Below are 25,396 nucleotides of genomic sequence, written 5' to 3' on the forward strand. Positions count from 1 at the left end.
TTGCGTTTTTGATGCTTGTCCATTGAAAACCATTACATGCAAAACGCTGCTTTTTGCATGCAAAAAAGTCCCCGACCCTTTCCAAAAACGCTGAGATACAAAAAAGCATTGATGTGAACATGTTCCATAGGAACCCATGTTAAAAAATTCCCGTGCATTTCTGCAAAATGCAAAATGCATCAAAAAACGCATGGGGCCTTAGAGGTCAGTCAGTAGTTAGGTGATAATTTAACTAGAGTCTGCTCACTGCATAGATGACACGCTTTTATGTGTTCATTTTATACTCTCAGCTGCAGCACTTGGACTATCAAAAGTGAAACTTTTAAGTATACAGATATACACTATATTGTCAGAAGTATTGGGACTCTTGCCTTTACACGCACATGAACTTTAATAACATCCCAGGCTTGGTCCATATGGTTCACTATTGAGTTGGCCCACCCTTTGCAGCTATAACAGCTTTGACTCTTCTGAAGGGCTGTCCACAAGGTTGTGCAGGCCAGTCAAGTTCCTCCACCCCAAACTCGCTCATCCATGTCTTTATGGACCTTGCTTTGTGCACTGACCCAAATCATTTGGTGGAGGGGGGATTATGGTGTGGGGTTGTTTTTCAGGGTTTGGGCTTGGCCCCTTAGTTCCAGTGAAGGGAACTCTAATGCCCCGTACACACGGTCGGACTTTGTTCGGACATTCCGACAACAAAATTCTAGGATTTTTTCCGACGGATGTTGGCTCAAACTTGTCTTGCATACACACGGTCACACAAAGTTGTCGGAAAATCCGATCGTTCTATACGCGGTGACGTAAAACACGTACGTCGGGACTATAAACGGGGCAGTGGCCAATAGCTTTCATCTCTTTATTTATTCGGAGCATGCGTGGCACTTTGTCCGTCGGATTTGTGTACACACGATAGGAATTTCCGACAACGGATTTTGTTGTCGGAAAATTTTATCTCCTGCTCTCCAACTTTGTGTGTCGGAAAATCCGATGGAAAATGTCCGATGGAGCCCACACACGGTCGGAATTTCCGACAACACGCTCCGATCGGACATTTTCCATCGGAAAATCCGACCGTGTGTACGGGGCATTAAAGTGGTTGTAAACCACATGAAAAAAAAAAGACCTGCAAGACAAAGGCATAATGAGCTAGTATGCATAGCACCTCTAGACTGGGAAGCCTGAAATTAAAAAAAAAAGAAAAACGATTCTGGCTTCGATCGTAGCGATAAGTCGGTAGAAGCACCGGAGGGCGGCGGGAAGGAGGCAACGTCCCCTCACGCATCCCGTAAGAACGATCAAGCAGTGGTACAGCCGCTATGATCATTCTTATGGTGTAGGGAATCGCTGGCTGACAAAGCTGATATCTGAATGATGCCTGCAGTTGCAGGCATCTTTCAGATATTCCCGCACAAAGTCAAGGACGTCATATGATGGCCGGCAGGCGGGAAGTGGTTAAAACGCATTTTTTTTAACACAAAGTTGTCCATTTATACAATATTTCTAACACATAGCATGTACATACCAAAAATGACACCCCAAAATAGATTCTCCTACTCCTCCTGAGTACATCGATACCACATGTGTGAGAATTTCCACAGCCTGGCCACATACAGAGGCCGAGTACAGCCGAGTATGGCTGAGCATGGCAGAGCATGGCAGAGTATGGCCAAGCATGGCCTAGTATGGCTCAGCATGGCAGGGTATTGCAGGGTATCGCCGAGTATGACTGGGTATGGCTGGGTATGGCAGAGTATGGCTGGGTTGATTCCCGAGTATTGCAGAGTATTGTGGGGTATTGCAGAGTATTGCGGGGTATTGTGGGGTATTGCAGAGTATTGCAGGGTATTGCGGAGTATTGCGGGGTATTGCAGGGTATTGCGGAGTATTGCGGGGTATTGCAGGGTATTGCGGAGTATTGCGGGGTATTGCAGAGTATTTCAGAGTATTGTGGGGTATTGCAGAGTATTTCAGAGTATTGCGGAGTATTGCAAGGTATTGCAGAGTAGTGCACGGTATTGCAGAGTATTGCACGGTATTGCACAGTATTGCAGAGTATTGCACGGTATTGCACGGTATTGCACAGTATTGCAGGGTATTGCAGGGTATTGCAGAGTAATGCAGAGTAATGCAGGGTATTGCAGAGTATTGTACGGTATTGCAGAGTAGTGCAGGGCATTGCAGGGTATTAGAGTATGGAGGGATGGCTGAGCATGGATGGATGGATGTGACTCTAATTGTCACAGAGCAGTTCTGTGGGCACTACACATCCAGCCCACAGCGCTGCTGCCATCTGCTCTCTCCCTCTCTCTCCTCTCACACTGTACCGATCGGTACACAGAGGGGAGAGAGGAACCGGCATCATGATATGATGCCGGTTTGTTTACATGTGATCGCTCCGTCATTTGACAGAGCGATCACATGCTAAACGGCCGAGATCAGCGGCCGTTTACCGTGATCCGTGATGCGGCCCCAGGCGGTCACGGATGTTCTCGGGTGCACGCCACAGGGGGCGCGCGAGAGCGGAATAAGCCGACCGCGCTGTAGCCGTCTTTCGGCTATGGCCCGGTCGGCATGTGGTTAAAGTTCTTCTGCGGGTAAAGGCAGATGAGATGTCCCAATACTTTTGACAATATAGTGTATTTCATATATCTACTACTACTACTACTACCCCTCCCCCCCCCCCCGACCTCCAACACCTCCTTACCCTGGGGGGGTTGACTTTCACGTGGCCGGTCCCGGGGAGTATGGGGACCGCTGCTCTACACCTAAACGGACAGTTAACATTTGCAGTGCGGGCAAAGACCCACTGCAAGGGAGAATTTGCACGTTTCCTGGAGCTCGGCTTTAAATATGGGTGCAAGATGAAGCATGGTATGGAAGGTGGAGTTTGTCTATAAAGTGACCTTGAAGCTTTATCCTTCTCGGATAAAGCTCTGTTTCATTTACAATTGATCCTACATGGCAAAGGAAAATGCTTCCGCCAATCTTATATGACAGGATAGTGTTCATCTCCTTTATTGCACAGCAATGAATTATACATAGTACACTGCAATAGACTGTGGACTTTACCCGTGACATGTGGCACCCTAGCTTACTGAACTGTACCGAGGATAATGTAATCTGATTATTCAATTCGGTAATGTAGTACATAAGATTAAAGCAACACAAACATGACCTTGTAACGTAAGCAATTTAAAACACGCTATTTGGCCATTTTCCCACATTGTGATGAATGATCATCAATCTATATATGTTACAAGTGTTTTCTTGTTACACCAGCAACACAAAGGCGTCTCATCAATCACCACTTCAACAGAAATGTCAAAATTCTATAAGCCATGTATACTGTGACTTGCATCCAGCATGCGGGCTCTGTCAAACAATTGACGATATGGGCTTATTCCTGTAAATAAATGATACTGCTTATTTTTGCCCTTTGCAATTCAGGCAAACAAATAGATATGGGAAAATCCATTGTTTTCAGTAGGGCCCTTGACCGGGTTATAAGAGATGGTTTGTCCCTTTGACTGCTTGACCAACACTCCTCCACTCTTACCTTACCCAAGTGACACACATGACACAGAATTGGAGTTTAATGGCCAAAGCAGCCCTTTTATTAACAAAATTGTATACATAACATACTATATACAGTTTTTCACAAGAGTGAGTACACCCCTCACATTTTTGTAAATATTTTATTATATATTTTCATGTGACAACGCTGAAGAAATTACACTTTGCTACAATGTAACGTAGTGAATGTACAGCTTGCATAACAGTGTAAATTTGATACCCCCCCAAAATAACTCAACACACAGCCATTAATGTCTAAACTGCTGGCAACAAAAGTGAGTACACCCTTAAGTGCAAATGTCCAAATTGGGCCCAATGTGTCAATTTTTTATGTGGCCACCATTATTATCCAGCACTGCCTTAACCCTCTTGGGCATGGAGTTCACCAGAGCTTCACAGGTTGCCACTCGAGTCTTCTTCCACTCCGCCATGATGACATCACAGAGCTGGTGGATGTTAGAGACCTTGCGCTCCTCCACCTTCCATTTGAGGATGTCCCACAGATGCTCAATAGGGTTTAGGTCTGAAGACATGCTTGGCCAGTCCATCACCTTTACCCTCAGCTTCTTTAGCAAGGCAGTGGTCATCTTGAAGGTGTGTTTGGGGTAGTTATCATGTTGGAATACTACCCTACGGCCCAGTCTCCGAAGGGAGGGGGATCGTGCTCTGCTTCAGTATGTTGCAGTACATGTTGGCATTCATGGTTCCCTTAATTAACTGTAGCTCCCCAGTGCCGGCAGCACTCATGCAGCCCCAGATCAAATAAGTTTATCTTGGTCTCATCAGACCACAGGACATGGATCCAGTAATCCATGTCCTTAGTCTGCTTGTCCTCAGCAAACTGTTTGCAGGCTTTCTTGTGCATCATCTTTAGAAGAGGCTTCCTTCTGGGACGACAGCCATGCAGACCAATTTGATGCAGTTTGCGGCGTACGGTCTGAGCACTAACAGGCAAACATGTACAATGGTATAGACCTGTCTTGGGTAAGGTAGGGTTCCCAGTAGTTTGTTTGGGCTGTATTTGCTAGTAGTGGTGTTGTCTCTAAGTTAGCGTTTTGAGGCTGGAGGCCTAATTTTTGGTTAAGCAGGAACTTGAAGCAGAGATGCTTACAAGGACCTTGGGGTTCCTTTTTTTTTAACTGTACTGACTATTTTTGTATGTTATGTACAGTATCTCACAAAAGTGAGTACACCCCTCACATTTTTGTAATTCTTCATGTGACAACACTGAAGAAATGACACTTTGCTACAATGTAAAGTAGTGAGTGTACAGCTTGTATAACAGTGTAAATTTGCTGTCCCCTCAAAATAACTCAACACACAGCCATTAATGTCTAAACCGCTGGAAACAAAAGTGAGTACACCCCTAAGTGAAAATTTCCAAATTGGAACCATTTAGTAATTTTCCCTCCCCGGTGTCATGTGACTCGTTAGTGTTACAAGGTCTCAGGTGTGAATGAGGAGCAGGTGTGTTAAATTTGGTGTTATCGCTCTCACTCTCTCATACTGGTCACTGGAAGTTCAACATGGCACCTCATGGCAAAGAACTCTCTGAGGATCGGAAAAAAAGAATTGTTGCTCTACATAAAGATGGCCTAGGCCAGTGATGGCGAACCTTGGCACCCCAGATGTTTTGGAACTACATTTCCCATTATGCTCTACTACACTGCAGAGTGCATAAGCATCATGGGAAATGTAGTTTCAAAACATCTGGGGTGCCAAGGTTCGCCATCACTGGCCTAGGCTATAAGAAGATTGCCAAGACCCTGAAACTGAGCTGCAGCAGACCTTACAGCGGTTTAACAGGACAGGTTCCACTCAGAACAGGCCTCGTCATGGTCGACCAAAGAAGTTGAGTGCACGTGCTCAGTGTCATATCCAGAGGTTGTTATTGGGAAATAGACGTATGAGTGATGCCAGCATTTCTGCAGAGGTTGAAGGAGTGGGGGGTCAGCCTGTCAGTGCTCAGACCATACGCCACAAACTGCATCAAATTGGTCTGCATGGCTGTCATCCCAGAAGGAAGCCTCTTCTAAAGATGATGCACAAGAAAGCCTGCAAACAGTTTGCTGAGGACAAGCAGACTAAGGACATGGATTACTGGAACCATGTCCTGTGGTCTGATGAGACCAAGATAAACTTATTTGGTCTGGGGCTGCATGAGTGCTGCCAGCACTGGGGAGCTACAGTTAATTAAAGGAACCATGAATGCCAACATGTACTGTGACATACTGAAGCAGAGAATGATCCCCTCCCTTCAGAGACTGGGCCGTAGGGTAGTATTCCAACATGATAACGACCCCATACACACCTCCAAGATGACCACTGCCTTGCTAAAGAAGCTGAGGGTAAAGGTGATGGACTGGCCAAGCATGTCTCCCTATTGAGCATCTGTGGGATATCCTCAAACGAAAGGTTGAGGAGCGCAAGGTCTCTAACATTCACAAGCTCTGTGATGTCATCATGGAGGAGTGGAAGAGGACTCCAGTGACAACCTGTGAAGCTCTGGTGAACTCCATGCCCAAGAGGGTTAAGGCAGTGCTGGATAATAATGGTGGCAACATAAAAAAATTGACACTTTGGGCCCAATTTGGACATTTTCACTTAGGGGTGTACTCACTTTTGTTGCCAGCAGTTTAGACATTAATGGCTGTGTGTTGAGTTATTTTGAGGGGTTATCAAATTTACACTGTTATACAAGCTGTACACTCACTACGTTACATTGTAGCAAAGTGTCATTTCTTCAGCGTTGTCACATGAAAATATATAATAAAATATTTACAAAAATGTGAGGGGTGTACTCACTTTTGTGAAAAACTGTATATAGTATGTTATGTATACAATTTTGTTAATAAAAGGGCTGCTTTGGCCATTAAACTCCAATTCTGTGTCATGTGTGTCACTTGGGTAAGGTAAGAGTGGAGGAGTGTTGGTCAAGCAGTCAAAGGGACAAACCATCTCTTATAACCCGGTCAAGGGCCCTACTGAAAACAATGGATTTTCCCATATCTATTTGTTTGCCTGAATTGCAAAGGGCAAAAATAAGCAGTATAATTTATTTACAGGAATAAGCCCATATCGTCAATTGTTTGACAGAGCCCGCATGCTGGATGCAAGTCACAGTATACATGGCTTATAGAATTTTGACATTTCTGTTGAAGTGGTGATTGATGAGACGCCTTTGTGTTGCTGGTGTAACAAGAAAACACTTGTAACATATATAGATTGATGATCATTCATCACAATGTGGGAAAATGGCCAAATAGCGTGTTTTAAATTGCTTACGTTACAAGGTCATGTTTGTGTTGCTTTAATCTTATGTACTACATTACCGAATTGAATAATCAGATTACATTATCCTCGGTCATCTACAAACTATGGGATATATTTATGGAAATTTTATTTATGTATTTTTTTTTTTTTTACAAGTAATGGCGGCAATCAGGGACTTATAACGGGACTGCAACATTGCAGTGGACAAATCAGACACTAACGTTTGATACTTTTTGGGCACCAGTGATACTAATACAGTGATCAGTTTTCCACCCCCCCCCCCAAAAAATGGAGCACCAGCCGCTACTAATTTGACAGATTACTTAGCTCCGGGTGCTTACAGGGGGGAGGGGGGGCATAGGGGACTTGGGGTGCAGAGGACAGAGGATTTTAACTAGACAACTGGTACCAGCAACACAAGGGACGCTTAAGTTTAGACGTAAGTACTGTCCCTTGTGTTGATTATTCTATTTTTTAAGTTTTACCTAAACTTAGGCTTTTAAATTAGTGAGGAGGGAACAGGACTGAGCCACAGAATATAACAGAACAACAAAGAGAGCTATATATTTGTTATATGTGTACTGTACATTTGGTTTGTTCAAAAGAAATATGTTTATTACTTGTAAATATGAAGAGAGAGCACTCCTATGGCCACAGCTGTATTGGAAAATTTATAAGAGGGAGAAAAGGGCATAAACTGCACCAAGGTCGGACTTTAAAGGCACTTTTGGACCAGAGTTTAAAGTATAAAAAATATATTTTTATTGATAACAATTCATAAGGCAATAGAACAAAAAAAGAAGAAAAGAGTTAAAAATGCATATCATATAATGGATGAGAATATATGGTGCAACAAATGAAAATCTGCACCACATGAACAACAGTGAGCCCCTGTGCGTCAACGCGTTTCGCTGTTTTGCTTCGTCAGGACACATTCAGGGGTTGTTGCAAAAAAAGTGGGTCTCACTATCCAGAATAAAACACATGAATAAGTCTTTGTGTAATAGTCGTATATATAAAAATACAAAAAAGAGGGGGGGGGGGGGGGTGGTATGGACACAAAGCTAGCAGGCTATCATTCAACCATAGTAGTGGTGTTCATATAATATATGCATCTATTTGTTGGCTCAGCAGAACCCCCTCCCCTCTTTTTTGTTTTTTGGTATGTTTAGTCATCTCCTAACTTTTCTAGCTGGCTCCTAGATTCCAAGCAAATTTGTCAAGCCTTGTGATATGATATATAGTACTTACTCCTGACCCATGCACATTATAAACTATGTTGTACATTACATAGTTTCGATACTTGCACTCTATAAGATATGGTGTATGTTACATATTCCAGACAGGTTCATTTAACCTTCAGATATAAATGTGGGTGCTTCCATTCATGATCTGCTTTTCAAAGGTGCAGGCTCTGGGGCCTATTTAGAATTTGTGGAACCTTGCAGATCTACACTATATTACCAAAAGTATTGGAACGCCTGCCCTTACATGCACGTGAAATTTAATGGCATCCCAGTCTTAGTCCGCAGGGTTCAATATTAAGTTGGCCCGCCCTTTGCAGGTATAACAGCTTCATCTCTTCTGGGAAGGCTGTCCACAAGGTTTAGGAGTGTGTCTATGGGAATGTTTGCCCATTATTCCAACAGCGCATTTGTGAGGTCAGCTACTGATGTTGGAGAGAAGGTCTGGCTCGCAGTCTCCACTCTAATTCATCCCAAAGGTGTTCTATCGGGTTGAAGTCAGGACTCTGTGTAGGCCATCAAGTTCCTCCACCCCAAACGCGCTCATCCATGTTTTTATGGACCTTGCTTTGTGCACTGGTCCATAACTTTTGGTGGAGGGGGGGTGCTGTGGGGTTGTTTTTCAGGGGTTGGGGTTGGCCCTTTAGTTCCAGTGAAGGGAACTCTTAAGGCATCAGCATACCAAGACATTTTGGACAATTTCATTCTCCCAAATTTGTGGGAACAGTTTGGGGATGCCCCCTTCCTTTTCCAACATGACTGCGCACCAGTGCACAAAGCAAGGTCTATAAAAACATGGATGAGAGAGTTTGGGGTGGAGGAACTTGACAGGCCTGCACAGAGTCCTGACCTCAACCCGATAAAACACATTTGGGATGAATTAGAGCGGAGACTGCGAGCCAGGCCTTCTCGTCCAACATCAGTGCTTGACCTCACAAATGCGCTTCTGGAAGAATGGTCAAACATTCCCATAGACACACTCCTAAACCTTATGGACAGCCTTCCCAGAAGAGTTGAAGCTGTTATAGCTGCAATGGGTGGGCCAACTCAATATTGAACCCTACGGACTAAGACTGGGATGCTATTAAAGTTCATGTGTGTGTAAAGGCAGGCGTCCCAATACTTTAGGTAATATAGTGTAGTGTATTTTACTCAAAAACTCAAACAGACTTACACATCCTATAAATTAAGTTGCATTGATACTTCGTGATACCACGCATGCAGCCATCATCCTACTGCCATGAGACTTGGACGCCTGACTCAGCCTTGCTTGTAAATAATGGCATTAACAGGAGCTCCGTACTAAAGGTGTATTGTGTCTGTTCAGTCTGCTAACTGCCTGGGCTGCAATTAGCCGGTAATCATAGCGCAGCCATCCCAGATGAATCACTATTCCCTTTTGTTATTGTGTGTCATAGACATCAAAGCAGATTATAGATGATAAATAAACTCCCTAAGGCCTGGAGACAGCATTGTAATCTCATTATAGGAACAGGCAGCTGGAAAATAACTGGTACCAACTGCAAACGTCAATGGGGGGGGGGCTTGGAATGGGGGCACACTATATAAAACGAATCATCATTGGCGATGCACAATAAATTATTTTATTTACACATATATATATACACACACACAGGCCTTTTTTTTGCGGGAACGCTGTTCTGCCACCTCCAGCACTGAATGCGTGCAATTGGAAAGGGGTACTGGAGTGTGATGGAGGGTCTATTGGTGCTGGCTGCTGGGGGATTTTCTTTTTGCTGGAGGGGATCTATTTTTGTGTGACGGTTTATTGTTAATGCTGAGGGGATCTTTTATTGCTGGGGGGGGTCAGTTGTTTCTGGAAGGGATCTACTGTTGATTAAGGGGTCTGTTGTTGCTGGCTGCTGGAGAGTAATTGTGTTGGCTGCTGGTAGATCTGCTGTTGCTGCTGGGGGCCTATTGTTGCTGGCTGTGGGGGATCTTGTTTTCTTGTTTTTCTTGTTATTATTACCAAGTCCCAAAATTACTTTGCACTGCAAACTGATACTTGCCCCTGCATTCTCTAAAAGGGGTCATACTGGGAGGTGGGTAGAGGGTGGAACCAAGGGTCGGTGCTTGGAGGTGGGTAGCGATTGGAGATGCAAATTAACTCAGAAGGGGGAGTTCCTGCACCTATTCTCTGAGAAAAAAAGCCCTGTGTGTATATATATATATATATATTGTATGTGTGTGTGTGTGTATATATATATATATATATATATATATATATATATATATATATATATATATATATATATATATGTATATATATATATATATATATGTATATATATATATATATATATATATATATGTGCCCCGAAAAGGTATTCATACCCCTTGAATTGTTATCATGCTACAACCAAAAACGTAAATGTATTTTATTGGGATTTTATGTGACAGACCAACAAAAGTGGCACATAATTGTGAAGTGGAAGGAAAATGATAAATGTTTTTCAAAACTTTTTACAAAAAAAAAAGTGAAAAGTGTGGGGTACATTTTTATTCAACCCCCCTGAGTCAATACTTTGTAGAACCGCCTTTCACAGCTGCAAGTCTTTTTGGGGATGTCTCTACCAGCTTTGCACATCTAGAGAGTGACATTTTTGGCCATTATTCTTTGCAAAATAGCTCAAGCTCTGTCAGATTGGATGGAGAGCATCTGTGAACAGCAATTTTCAAGTCTTGCCACAGATTCTCAATTGGATTTAGGTCTGGACTTTGACTGGGCCATTCTAACACATGAATATGCTTTGATCTAAACCATTCCATTGTAGCTCTGGCTGTATGTTTAGGGCCGTTGTCCTGCTGGAAGGTGAACCTCCGCCCCAGTCTCAAGTCTTTTGCAGACTCTACCGGGTTTGCTTTTAACCTTCTTAGCGGTAATCCCGAGTGTGGCTCGGGGTGAATTTTCAGTACCAAAAGCGGTAACCCCGAGCCACACTCGGGATCGCATCGCAGGATCAAGACAAAGTTACTTACCTTGTCCCCAGGATTCTGCGATGTCTCCCCGCTCTGTGTGCGGGGCTGTGTTCTCTGCCGGATCTATCGCAGTGCTCCGTTCCCTGCAAGCGTTGTGACGCACGGGGACGGAGAACGGCGCCAAATTCAAAAAGTAAAAAACACATTACACATACAGTACACTGTAATCTTACAGATTACATTACTGTATCAATTTATTTCACATCCCTTTTGTCCCTAGTGGTTTGTCAAGTGGCCTGCATGCAGTTTTATATTATAACCCTTTCCTGACTAAGCCCATTTCTGACATTTGGTGTTTACAAGTTAAAATCCGTATTTTTTGCTAGAAAATTACTTAGAGCCCCCAAACATTATATATATTTTTAGCAGAGAATCTAGAGAATAAAATGGCGATTGGAATATTTTTATGTCACACGCTATTTGTGCAGCGGTGTTTTAAACGCAACCTTTTGGGAAAAGGGACACTTTCATGAATTTAATAAAAACAAAAAAAGTAAAGTTAGCCCAATTTTTTTGTATAATGTGAAAAATGATGTTACGCCGAGTAAATAGATACCAAACATGTCACGCTTTATAATTGCACGCACTCGTGGAATGGCGACAAACTGCGGTACCTAAAAATCACCATGGGCAACGTTTTACATTTTTTTTACAGTTACCAGGTTAGAGTTAAAGAGGAGGTCTAGTTCTGGAATTATCGCTCTCGCTCTGACGATCGCGGTGATACCTCACATGTGTGATTTGACATGCTCACATGCTGTGCGTGGTCGCGGGGACGGGGGGCGCTTTACATTTTTTTTCTTATTTATTTTATTTATTTTTGTATTAATAAATTGTGTTTAAAAAAAAAAAATGTTGATGACTTTTATTGCGGTCACAAGGAATGTAAACATCTCTTGTGACAGTAATAGGTGGTGACAGGTACTCTTTATGGAGGGATGGGGGGGGTTTAAAAGACCCCCCATCCCTTCTTTGCACTTCAAAGTATTCAGATCGCTGTTTTCAGTGATTCTGAATACTGTATATTTTTTTAAAACTGGTGCCATTGCCGTGACGTCACTTCTGTGTTTACAATCAGGAGACTGGAACGAAGCCGCTTCGGTAGCAATTCGTGGGGAAATCCGTCATCAAACACTGAAAGTAATGACAGCGAAAATTCTGCAACTGAGCAAATTTCAGTGTTTTTGGTTTGATTACATTATTGAATAATTTTTATTATTATTATATTATTATTTGTTATAATTATTTATAGTTATTTATTATATTATAATTTATGATTTTGTGTTTCAAACTTTATCATACCCGGGATGTCTACTAGACTCTGGTTTGGAGAGATTTAAGTGATTTATTCCTAAGAATTACAGGCCTACAATAAAAAACGCCAAATTTCCATGCAAAATAATTGTACCGCTTTCGGCATCCAAAATCTGACATAATCATACCGCCAGGGAGGTTAAGATTGCCCTGTATTAGGCTCCATCCATCTTCCCATCAACTCTGACCAGCTTCTTTATGCAAGATGTTATCAGCACGGTGGATACATTTATACATTTTAAATTCATTCACCAACGGCACTATACTCCCGCTAAACTGAATGGTATGGGTTTGATGGAGCAGGCCTTCTGTCCTAGGCGTAAAGAACTCTCAGCTAATGCCCTGCACATGTTTTGGTCCTGTCCAAACCTGCCCCAGTTTTGGGCTGAATTGTTTGACATGTTAACAACCCAATTTGACCTGCAAGCTCCTAAAACTTCCAGAAGTTTGTTTACTTGGGGTCTTGGATAATTGTGTTCCTCTTACATGCAAGCGTATTGTGTTTCGTCTGATATTCTTCTATGCAAAAAAGGATATACTGCTACGTCGGAGGGATCCAGCTCCGCATACCCTGTCATATGTATGCCATTTAATCAACCGGGCGCTGCCGCTGTAGAAACGTATTTACAAGGGGCGTGCCTGTTGTAAAAAAATTACTAAAGTATGGCAACCGTGGTTGGATAGCATTCTTTCTCAACTGGCGGATTTGGTCTCCTCTCAATTATCCCTTTAATGGGTCTCTGGTATACCTTTTATTGAATTTGGAGAGAGCATTGTGTATGTGTATGTATGATGTAATGTGAGGTCGTGTGTGCGGCTGTTTCATTGCCTTGGTTACGTTTATTGGGGGGGGTGTTTTTTTTTTCTCTGGTTGCTACAGCTGGCCCCCGATATGCTGTACAAATTACTTGGACTATTTTTTAAGCTATGGACACGTTATTTCGAATTGGTCTAGTTGGTCTGCGTAGGTAACAATACTGCTGCCATCGCCATGTTAGATGCCATTTTCTTCTTTTGTTTGTGTAGTTCAAAAATGAAAACTACAAATAAACACCTTTAAAAAAAAAAAAACTCTGACCAGTTTTCCTGTCCCTGCTGAAAAAAAAGCATCCCCACAACATCATGCATCATATCTGAAAAGTGTGGTGTGCATTTGTATTCAGCCCCCTTTACTCTGATACCCGTAACTAAAATCTAATAGAACCAATTGCCTTCAAAAGTCACCCAATTAGTAAATCCAACTGTGTGTAAATTAATCTCACTATAAATATAGCTGTTCTGTGAAGCCCTCAGAGGTTTGATAGAGAACCTTAGTGAACAAACAACATTATGAAGGCTAAGGAACACACCAGACAGGTCAGGGATAAAGTTGTGGAGAAATTTAAAGCAGGGTTAGGTTATAAAAAATATCCCAAGCTTTGACCATCTCACGGAGCTCTGTTCAATCCATCATCCGAAAATGGAAAAGTATGGCACAACTGCAAACCTACCAAGACATGGAGGTCCACCTAAACTGAAAGGCCGGGCAAGGAGACCATTAATCAGAGAAGCAGCCAAGAGGCCCATGGTAACTCTGGAGGAGCTGCAGAGATCCACAGCTCAGGTGGGAGAATCTGTCCACAGGACAACTATTAGTCGTGCACTCCACAAATCTGACCTTTATAGAAGAGTGACAAAAAGAATGCCATTGTTGAAGGAAAGCCATAACTGTCCCGTTTGCAGTTAGCGAGAAGCCATGTGGAGGGCACAGCAAACATGTGGAAGAAGGTGCTCTGGTCAGATGAGACCAAAATTGAATTTTTTTGCCTAAAAGCAAAACGCTATGTGTGGCAGAAAACACTGCAAATCACCCTGAACAACACCGTCCCCCCTGTGAAACATGGTGGTGGTAGCATTATGTTGTGGAGATGCTTTTCTTCAGCAGGGACAGGGAGGCTGGTCATAGTTGGTGGGAAGATGGATGGGGCCAAATACAGGACAATCTTAGAAGAAAACTTGTTAGAGTCTGCAAAAGACTTGAGACTGGGGAGGAGGTTCACCTTCCAGCAGGACAACGACCCTAAACATACAGCCAGAGCTACAATGGAATGGTTTAGATCAAAGCATATTCATGTGTTAGAATGGCCCAGTCAAAGTCCAGACCTAAATCCAATTGAGAATCTGTGGCAAGACTTGAAAATTGCTGTTCACAGACGCTCTCCATCCAATCTGACAGAGCTTGAGCTATTTTGCAAAGAAGAATGGGCAAAAATTTCGATCTCTAGATGTGCAAAGCTGGTAGAGACATCCCAAAAAAGACTTGCAGCTGTAATTGCAGGGAAAGGAGGTTCTACAAAGTATTGACTCCGGGGGGCTGAATACAAATGCACGCCACACTTTTCACATATTTATTTGTAAAGAAATTTGAAAATCATTTATCATTTTCCTTCCACTTCACAATTATGTGCCACTTTGTGTTGGTCTATCACATAAAATCCCAATAAAATGTACGTTTTTGGTTGTAACATGACAAAATGTGGAAAATTTCAAGGGGTATGAATACTTTTTCAAGGCACTGTACTTTAACTCCTTATGAAAGTCTTTTTTTAAATACAAATCACTATGCACAAGAGTGTGAGAATGCTGTCGCGGTTTCTTTGCCATTACCCTGGAAACGAAGGACAAGTGCTGAACGCATTGAGCTACTTTTATTTTTTTTTTAGAACACACACAATCTACTTTTTTTTTTTTCTTTATTTAGTTGAAGCTAAGAAATTCTCAAGGATAAAGTATTGGCATTACGTGAATGGAACTCGTGTACAATAACTCTCTGCTCAGGATGCCAGCTTAGAAACTGAGACAAAACAAGTGTTGTGGTGACGGCGACACTAGAAAGCCATTGAACCTCCACGCAATGTACTTTCGTTCAGTGGACCTGTAGGCCGTACAAAGACTCTGGTATAATAAGGGAGAGCATGGCCCTTAGATAAAAGTTTGTGTGGAACATTTGTTTTTAAGGCATCCATAGCAATGAATAACCTGTCTATATAATCCTGGGCAGTAGGAAAAAAAAACTTGTTGAATGAATTCCTGCAAAGAACATGATGATGGTTCCATTTGCTGGCTAATGGGCTCCACCATTCTGTCTGCATGTCTCATCCTTCCTTTTCTTTAAGAAATTCTTGGAAGTGTATGGAGGAGCGCCTGGTACAAAAGTTCATTTCACTTAAACTGTTAGGCAGGCCATACAAGGTGCAAATTTCTTTCCTGCAATAACGTGGGGCCCCCCTTCCATGGCATACCAGGCCCTTATTCGAGCATGCAGCAAGGCAGGTTAGGAAAGAGAGGGGATGAGCGAGCACCCTCCCCTGTCCTGAACCATACCAGGTCACATGCCCTTAACATAGGGGGTGCTCTGGGGCGGGGGGGGGGCTGTTCCACCTGCCCCAAAGCACCTTGTCCCCATGTTGATAAGGAAAAGGGCCTCTTCCCCACAACCCTGGGCGGTGGTTGTGGGGGTCTGCTGGCTAGGGGGCTTATTAGAATCTGGGGCGCCCACATCCTGCCCCCCACCCTGGCAGGTGATGTCTCAAGTGGGTGGGGCCACCGGGTGACATCATCGGGTGACTCTTCCCTTTAGCTATTTAAAACCTGTCAGATGGGAGGAGCAGGCAGTCGGTGGGGAGCCTTCGTCGGGGGCCTGAGGTTTTTTTTTTCTTCTTTTTCGGGTCCGGTGGTGTGGCGGGCATCGTGATTCATGTTGGATCTACTTCGAGGGACATTTTTTTTTCTTCAATTTTTAATAAAGGAATTGTCAAAAACTGTGTGTGTGGGTGCAAGCGCCGGCATCTTCACTAAGGAAAACAGGTAGTGAAGCCTTTGCGGCTTCACAGCCTGTTTCCCTTTGTGCATGAGTGAGTTGCTCTGCACTTTCTGAATGGTCCCGCAGTCTCCCAGAAGGCAGCGGGGGGGAGGAGGAGGGGCTGAAAATTTTGTAGATCGCCACGATTACCATGCGGCGATCTTACCTGGGAGTGGGTACCTGCAGTGCTCTGGCAGTGGAGGGCGCGAACAAGCGGAGCTTCCCCTTTTGGGTGGAGCTCCGCTTTAAGACGATAATTACCGGCACATATTTCATTTTGTGGTAAATAACTCAGAATCTTTATTTTTTTTTTTGTACATTGGACTTTTTTTTGCCGCATGTGATAATTTAAGTCACATGACCATGTAATCGCATATGGTAAACGTCAGTGAATTGACCCCTTTATCTCCCTGCCTGTAGATTCAGAGTGGGAGAGAAATACTTCCACACTTCTCTTATTAGCAGAGCTGCACAGTGGAAGAGCTTTCCCATTTCTCCGCCGGCACACAGGGTGATAATGATAATCTGAACGGGGTGATTAGGAGTGCCCAGGCAAACAAGCCTGACACTGTACTGAAGCCACAGCCGGGCGCCCACGGTTACAATGCCGGCGCCGCATTGACTGGGAGACGAGAGGGGCTTCGTTCCCCCCGCATCACTGGACCCTGGGACAGGTAAATGTTCGATTATTAAAAGTCAGCAGCTGACTTTTTTGTAGCTGCTGACTTTTAATTTTTTAAGTGGAACTCCGCTTTAAACATATTTCAGGTGAAACAAGCCTCTCCTTTCTTTAGGGCTTGAGCAGTCGATATTAATAAAATCAGGAGAAAATGCACTAAGGCCTCTTTCCCACGGGCGCGTGGGGGATGGTAAAAACACACCCATCTAAGAATTTATAGCCTACTGAGCAGTGGTGGCCACTCCATTAGGGGCGCAGGGGCGCCGCCCCCCCCCTAATCCATGCGCCCGGCCCCTAATCTACATGCAGGGCGCAGGATACATGGATTTCTATGTTTTGGGGTTTTTTTTGAAGCACGTGATTAGAGCCTGAGGCTCTAATTGGCTTCAAAAAAAGGGTGGGCTCGGGGTGCAGTGGGCCCACCCACTTCTGTGACAATTGCAAATTAATATTCAGCCCTATTACACACACATCAGGTTTTCTTTGAGAAATATCAGACACAATCTCTATATGGAAATCATTGCAGAAGCCCAATGATTAACATCTCCTGAGTCTACGGGAACTTCCTCTTACAGCTGATCAGCGCCACCATCAGGAATAGATGGAGAGTACATTACGCCTAGGGGAAAAGTAACATCCATCCGGCCTAGAAAGTTTTTAAAGTGTAAGTCAGGCCAAAAAAATTATATATACAGTATACACTGTATATACAATATATATATACATATATATATATATATATATATATATATATATATATATATATATATATATATATATATATATATATATATATATATTCAGTACATCTTTGCATCTTTGCAAAACATACACTGTTTTTTTTTCCTTTAACTCTTTCGCTACCAGATCCGTTTTTGCAGGATGTTTTAGCACACATTCAGAAAAATCATTTTAGGCCTGAAGACTAGTTAGACCCCCCCCCCCCCCATATATGTACAACAAATTATTTTTGGGTAAAATGTAAAAGATGACTAAAGAGATACCCAACATGTCAAACTTTAGCCCGCAAAACAACAAAAAACTTCAGTACCCTATATTTTTCATAGCCAATGCTTTAAAAGGCCTCGCAGATTATAACTTTAGAGTTAAATTGTTACTAAACCCACAACAGTAAAATCAGTCTTTATATGCAGTAAAGAATGCTTGTTATACTCACTGTGGAACCTAAGGGGTTAATCCTGCGCATTGTGTAAAAAGGCTGTTTAATCCTGTCTTCCCTGATCCTCCCCTTCTTCCACAGTCCCCTAGCCATCTCTTGACAGTACAGAGGCTCGGGAGTCACTCTGCACATGCTCAGTTTGGTGTGTATTGCTAGAGAGTTTTTTTTTTTCTTGGGAGAGTGCATGTGATCAGCACAGGGCCATACAGCACTGTCCCGACAGAGGGTCAGGGGCCGTGCAGCTTCATAAGACAGTCAGCGTAGAATGAAAACTCCTCCTACAAGCTTTAAGCAGACACTGATAGAAGTCACAAGACTGCTATATACTGCTGATGAGAAAAGGTATTTAGCAGTTTATATTTACTAACATAATTGCATTTCCATGTTCTGTGTACTGTGGTAGACCAGATACAGTGAATGCAGGGTCCTGGGTTTAGTAACACTGTAAATGTGAATATTGTCCCTAGCATTATTGCTTTCATTCCGGCATGCACGGCGATATGTACAGTATCATGCTGCGTGCACCCCCATGCTGGCATCGCATTTTAGTCTATTGCGACACAGTCACTGTGTCCCTATATAACCTGCCAGTGCATGTGGGTACGGGTCCCATGAACTCCCCCTCTGTGAATTCGGGGACCCGCACCCTTGTGCCATATAGGAAAACAGCGGCTGTGTCCATGCAGCTGAGTGTCCCCAATAGACTAAGATAGGATGCCAGCATGGGGATGCACGCAGCGCCTGTACATCCCTGTGCTGGTAAAAGACTTCCCTGCACAGGGAACAGAGCTAATGGCCCTATGTGAATGGGGTCTAACAGTGTGGACCCAATGTAAAACATGATATGCGTTTTGGTTACATTTTTAAAAGTCCTGCATGTTTGGTGCACTTTTCAAAACTGCCCCAAAAATGCAGCCATTCCCCATTGAAATGGATAGAAAACGTGTAATAAAAAGCATCAAAAAAGCGTTTTTTGAGCCACATGTCCATGTTTCACAGATGCATGCTGGGAGTCAGGCAACCAGAAAATGCACTGAAAAGCACAAAAAATATTTGTTTTTTATGCGTTTTTTCAATGGCACAGTGTGAAAGCAGCCATTTATTACCTAAAAATCCACACAATGCTTTAAAACCGCTGTAAAGCTGGCTATAAACTCAATGGAAATTTTTCATTTAAGAACATTCGTTCACTTTTCTAATCATTAGTGTGCTGATATTTGTTGTCAACCGCAGTTACAGGCAATTTTTTTTCTTGAACATATGTATGGCCAGCCTTAAAATATAACTAACGGTAATTCCTTTTTTTTTAGTTATTGGATAGAGTGGAGCTGGGTTGGAACTCCCAGTCCAGTTTTTTTTTTTCTTTAGGCAGATTCACCCTCTGTATTTGTCATGTTAAGACCCCTTTTACACTGGGGTGGTGCCAGCTTTAGTGGTAAAGTGCTTTACCGCTGTTATAGAGGCGCTTTTCGGTTTTGCACCCCGCTAGCTTTTAACCCCCACTAGCAGCCAAAGAAAGGGTTAATAAGCACCCGAGCTGCGGCGCTGCCTAATCGCTTTTCATGCGCTTCGGCAGCGCTGCCCATTCATTTCAATGGGCAGGGGCAGTGGGGGAGCGGTGTATAGATCGCTCCCGCACCGCCCCAAAGATGCTGCTTGTAGGATTTTTTTTTTTCCCTTCCTGCAAGCGCACCACCCCAGTGTGAAAGCCCAAGTGCTTTGGCGGCTGGCTTGAGAGGCGCTTTTCAGGTGCTTTACAGGCGCTATTTTTTGCTCTAAAATGCCTGAAAAGGGCCCCAGTGTGAAAGGGGTCTTACTGTTATCATCTAAAGGGAAAGTAGAAGGAAATCTCCAATTTTAGTTTACCACCAGAACAGGAATAAAGGGGAAACCTTCCAATGGGGCCACTAGTTCTGGTGACAAGCAGGGATTCCCTCAGTTTAGATGGATTTCCTTTCATTTCCTGTTTTGGCTATGGGAAAGGAAGTGAGAGTAAATCCCCAAAAAAAGAAAGGAAGAAAGAAAATAAAAAAGAGCAAAAAGAAATAAGAAAAGAATAAAGAAAGCATAGAAAAGCCAAAGAAAGAAAGCATTGAAAAGAGAAAGAAAGAAAGAAAGAAAGAAAGAGAAAGAAAGAAAGAAAGAAAGAAAGAAAGAAAGAAAGAAAGAAAGAAAGAAAGAAAGAAAGAAAGAAAGAAAGAAAGAGGGAAGGAAAAGAAAGAAGAAAGAAAAGACAAAAAAAAGGAAAAAAAAAAAGAAGGAAAAAAACAAAAATTTTTTTTTTAGTTATTGGTTGCAGTGAAGAGTAGTTGGACCCCCCTGTCCAGTTTTTTTTTTTTTTTTTTTTTGCTAGTTTTTTTTTTTGATAGTTTGCCAGTTTTCTTCCCCATTAGGAAGATTTACCCTCTCTATTTGTCATATTTACTGTTATCATCTAAAGGGAAAGTAAAAGGAAATCTCACCTTTTGGGTTGTCACCAGAACAGGAATAAAGGGGAAATCTTTCAAATGGGGACACTAGTTCTGGTAACAAAATGAACCCCCCCCCCCCAAAAAAAAATAATGTTGCCTTTAGTTCTACCTTAAAGTGGATGTAAACCCGAAATTTTTTTTTATATCATACTATAGAGTATAAGATTTCCTATGATTTGAGCCCAGTCTTGCCACACACAGAGTTAATCCAGCTCTGAGCAATCCTCTTTTATTGTTCAGTGAGATAAATCTTGACAAACTAAGAAAAACTTTGTCAAATCCTCCCCCTTGCTGTGAGTGACAGGTGATTTACATATCTCGTGCACCAGCCTAAGACATGCATTATTTTTTAATTCCCTCCCACTCCTTTCTTCAGCATCTCTGCAAGGATTGGCTGTTCCACACCTCACCATGATTTGGCATGCTGAAGTCATGTGGTTACTTTCCAGTCTTTTCACTGGATGTTAGAGATCATAGCAGAAATTCAGTGTAAGAGATACACAGGAGAAAATGCATATTGACAAGGGGAGTGTAGAGGTGGGCGGGGAGTCTACTGACATCACGACTACACCCACCGAGCTCCAGACAACAGACCCGCCCACAGAATCTGCAGTTTTTCTGCTCTCATAACAGACAGAGGGGAGACATTTGACAGGTACAGATACATGCAGGAGGCATGTATATCCTTTTAGATAACCCCTATGGCAGTAGTTTAGAAAGGATGACATTGGGTTTACAGCCACTTTAAGTCTACTGCAGCGTTTATGTTAAAGGAAGGAAAGAAAGAAAGTAAGAAGAGAAGGAAGAAAAAGAAGAAAAAAAAAGGAAAAAGAAAGGAAATAAAAAGAAAAGAGAAATAAGAAAGAAAGGGAAAGAAAGAAAAGAAAAGAAAAAAAAATGAGAAAGAAAGAAAGTAAAGGAAAGAAAGAAAAAAAAGAAAGGAAAAAAAAAGGAAAGAAAAGAAAAAAGAAAGTGAAAGAAAGAAAGAAAGAAAAGAAAAAAAGAAGGAAAGAAAAAATAAGAAAGATATAAAAAAGAAAGAAAGAAAAGAAGAAAGAAAGAGAAGAAAGAAAGAAAGAAAGAAAGAAAGAAAGAAAGAAAGAAAGAAAGAAAGAAAGAAAGAAAGAAAGAAAGAAAGAAAGAAAAGAAAAGAAATAGGAAAGCAAAATCAAGAAAGAAAGAAAGAAAGAAAGAAAGAAAGAAAGAAAGAAAGAAAGAAAGAAAGAAAGAAAGAAAAAAGGAAATTAAATGGCGATGGCCAGATGTGTGTTTGCCCTTCCTCTATCCTTTCCCCTCTCTGATCCCTTACAAGAAAAGAAAAGAAAAAAATGAGAAAGAAAGAAAGTAAAGGAAAGAAAGAAAAAAAAGAAAGGAAAAAAAAGAAAGAAAAGAAAAAAGAAAGTGAAAGAAAGAAAGAAAAGAAAAAAAGTAGGAAAGAAAAAATAAGAAAGATATAAAAAACAAAGAAAGAAAAGAAAAAAGAAAAAGAAAGAAAGAAAGAAAGAAAGAAAGAAAGAAAGAAAGAAAGAAAGAAAAGAAATAGGAAAGCAAAATCAAGAAAAAAAAGAAAAAAGAAAAAAGAAAGAAAGAAAGAAAGAAAGAAAGAAAGAAAGAAAGAAAGAAAAAAAGAAAGAAAAAGGGAAATTAAATGGCGATGGCCAGATGTGTGTTTGCCCTTCCTCTATCCTTTCCCCTCTCTGATCCCTGACCATCTTTAATGAGCACATTATTCTTCTCCTGTTTGTGCTGTTGCTGCATTCCCATCATTCCAGCCCCTACTAGTGCTACTGTATACATTCTCCATGGATTGACAGAACATCTGCTGTATTTAGGAAAATAAAACTTTGAGGAACAAGACATATTTTCTATTATAGTGGTGGAATTTATTTTGTTTTAAAGTTACCTATAGTAGATATAAAACCGATCACTAAAACCTCATATAAGCTTTAATGAAATTTCAAAAGTCTTTCAACATGATTCAATTTGAAGTTTTCATTAAAATAATACCCGGTGACCCCCACCATGAAGGCTCTTGTTCAAGTAGTTTCTGTAACAGGGTGACAACACTCACTGTCTCCCAGTTCTGCTCCTGGCGTTGTCACCTTGCCACATGGTTTAAAAGTGGCCCTTTCAATAGACATTAGGCATGCATGGTACCCTGTTGTCACATTCAGGAAATTCGCCCTGAAATAAAGCCATGCATCCTTCACCATGGCACATATAGACATGAATTGGCTGCAAAGAGATGCAGGAGATTAGCACCCCTGAGATGCAACAAAGAACAGAATAAGAAAGCATTGTCTGTGCGTTAGCAAAATCGGTTTGCATCTACTGTGAAGGTCACTTTTTTTATTATAATGTTTTATATAATTTTGTATTACTTCTTTAAAATCTTTATTTGATATATTTTTTAAATCCTTCTTTTAAAAGTAAACATTTCTTTCAGGGTTGTACTCATGAGACTTTTAGCTTCTGTGTTTGGCCACTTCTTTTTCCAACTACATCATAGTTGAGAAGCCCTGAACCAGAAAAAAAAATCTCAGTTCCCATGAAGCCATGGGAGATTTCTATTGATGCCCCCCTGATAAGCAATCTCCAGTAGAGTAGATCACGTTTCAGAAGCAGAAGCGATAGGTCACCTCCTCACCGCCTGATTTTAACCCTGTAAATGCTGCACTACCGCGTCGCAATCACATGCATTGCACACAGTGGCGGGGTGGCTGCGGTGTGGCCATAATGACTTGCATGGGCCAAGTTCGGTTGCCAAATGCAACATGCTGCTTAATTTTTGCTGCACCTGCGAAGCACATCACCACATCTGTGGCAAATGTACAGCCCTGTGGCCTACACATATTACGTGCGCCTTCTTGGTGGTCCCACCCCAATCATGTAGACTTTCTTGGTGGCCCCACCCAGATCACACTCACTTTCTGGGCACTCCCAACCCTAATTATGCAAGAATTGCCTATTTGGGGACGCCAAGTCCCCTAGACACTGTCATCCTTGCCCATGGCCCCCACATATTATGTCCTCCTTCTGATTAGTCCCACACTGTTCATGTCTACTTTCTTGGTGGCCTCACCCAGATCACACCCACTTTCTGGGCACCTTCAACCATAATTATGTGTTGGATCACCAATTTGTAACTACCCAGTCCACGAATCACTCTCATCCTGACCTACGGCCCACACATATTATGTACTTCTTCTGGGAGGTCCCACCTCAAACATGCCCACATTCTAGGTTGCCCCACCCAGATTACACTCAGTTTCTGGGTGCCCCCAACCCTAATTATGCAAGAATTGCCCATTTTCGGACGCCAAGTCCCCTAGACACTGTCATCCTTGCCCATGGCCCCCACATATTATGTCCTTCTGATTAGTCCCACACTTTTCATGTCTACTGTCTTGGTGGCCTCACCCAGATCATACCCACTTTCTGGGTACACTCAACCATAATTATGCGGGGGTCACCAATTTGTAGCTACCCAGTCCACGAAACACTCTCATCCCGACCTACGGCCCACAAAAAATATGTATTTCTTCTGGGAGATCCCACCTCAAACAAGCCCATTTTCTAGGTGGCCCCACACAGATTAAACTCAGTTTCTGGGTGCCCTCAACCCTAATTATGCAAGAATTGCCCATTTTCGGAACTCACCACGGCACACACATATTATGTTCTCCTTCTGGGCCTCTCAGGACACAGCACCATCAGGACAGAGCACTGAGATACAAAACTGTCTTGGCAAATCTGGGCCTGATGCCAACTGTGCATTACCAGGATAGGAAGGAAGCAAAATGCCAGCTGATAACTTTCTTCAATGACAGGAAGCCAATGGTGTGCTGAAAAATACAACCTCCTCTACTATAACATCTTCAGTTCAAACATCATCTGTTTTGGTAATCTCCTAAAACTAAAATTCATTCATTAAAAAATGTTGTTAAAACTTGCTTTACCTAAACTGATTCCTAAAAAAGTATGATGGGTCTTTAATTAGCCTTGGGGCTCCTCTTTATGAGTTACTACTTATTCAGTTGACGCATGTGACAGCCCAGCATAGCAGTGCCTCAAGCTCAATCGCCTCGTGTACTCACTTGTTGGTCCTGAAAGCTAGCATTGTGAAGATCCAACTCTCTTGCGTCATATAGGGTGCCCGATAATCTCCTTAGACAACTGTAATTTTCTTCTCTAGAACATCGGGTTTGTTCTGATAGGCCTTGCTCCATGTAGCACTTTGCTGCATTACCACCAAGCGGATGGGAGAACGGTTCTCCGGCATGGTCTCTGGGGCATACTCCTTACTGGGGTCCCTGCCCCGACAGTCATAAAGCACACAAGACACCAGAAAGACCAGCAGAAGGATGACATAACTAGCTACCAGGATAATTAAGTTCAAAGTCACGGGGTCAATTTCCAAGTAAAAATCCATTACGGCCCCATATTCTGCCCCGGAGCAAGGAAGACGGCTTGCTGGGAGATCCCTGTGGTCCGAGGGGAAGCAGGGAGAAGCGGGTGAATGGAAGGCGATGGACACACAGGATTGTGCGGTAAAAATACATTTAATCCTCTACACTCATTTCTAGGCTGCATGATTAAAGCGGCTCAGTTTAATAACTTAATCCCGGCCTTTGAAGACCAACGGTGGAGATGCACTTCCCTGATTGCGGCGAAAGCATCCGTCATATCACCCCGTCAAAGCTGATTAAATATGGGATTGTCAGCCACATTCATTTTCTGATTATTTTAGAGTGATTGGATGGTGACCCTGCATGGTGAATTTGTGGGGTCATAACATCTGAATGTTCTGGCAATTGA

The 25,396-nt window shown here is 42.4% G+C and overlaps 2 protein-coding genes across 3 annotated transcripts in view; both read right to left on the bottom strand.

Annotated features, from left to right (window-relative positions):
* Positions 1 to 24,788, bottom strand: part of MMD (monocyte to macrophage differentiation associated) — a 198,058-nt gene extending 173,270 nt beyond the window's left edge. Inside the window, exon 1 of one of the 2 annotated variants that reach the window (XM_073606631.1) lies at positions 24,676 to 24,788. In XM_073606631.1, the coding sequence (XP_073462732.1) occupies positions 24,676 to 24,725 (50 nt within the window). In that variant the 5' untranslated portion in view covers positions 24,726 to 24,788. The remainder of the gene's footprint in view (positions 1 to 24,675) is intronic. The other variant, XM_073606632.1, reaches the window with a different exon arrangement.
* SMIM36 (small integral membrane protein 36) lies at positions 24,747 to 25,105 on the bottom strand. Its single transcript, XM_073606636.1, has one exon. The coding sequence runs from the start codon at positions 25,008 to 25,010 to the stop codon at positions 24,747 to 24,749; it is 264 nt and encodes an 87-aa protein (XP_073462737.1). The 5' UTR covers positions 25,011 to 25,105.
* Between the last annotated feature and the right edge of the window lie 291 nt (positions 25,106 to 25,396).

The sequence above is a fragment of the Aquarana catesbeiana genome, linkage group LG12 (assembly GCF_042186555.1).
Source record: "Aquarana catesbeiana isolate 2022-GZ linkage group LG12, ASM4218655v1, whole genome shotgun sequence".
Taxonomy (NCBI): Eukaryota; Metazoa; Chordata; class Amphibia; order Anura; family Ranidae; genus Aquarana; species Aquarana catesbeiana.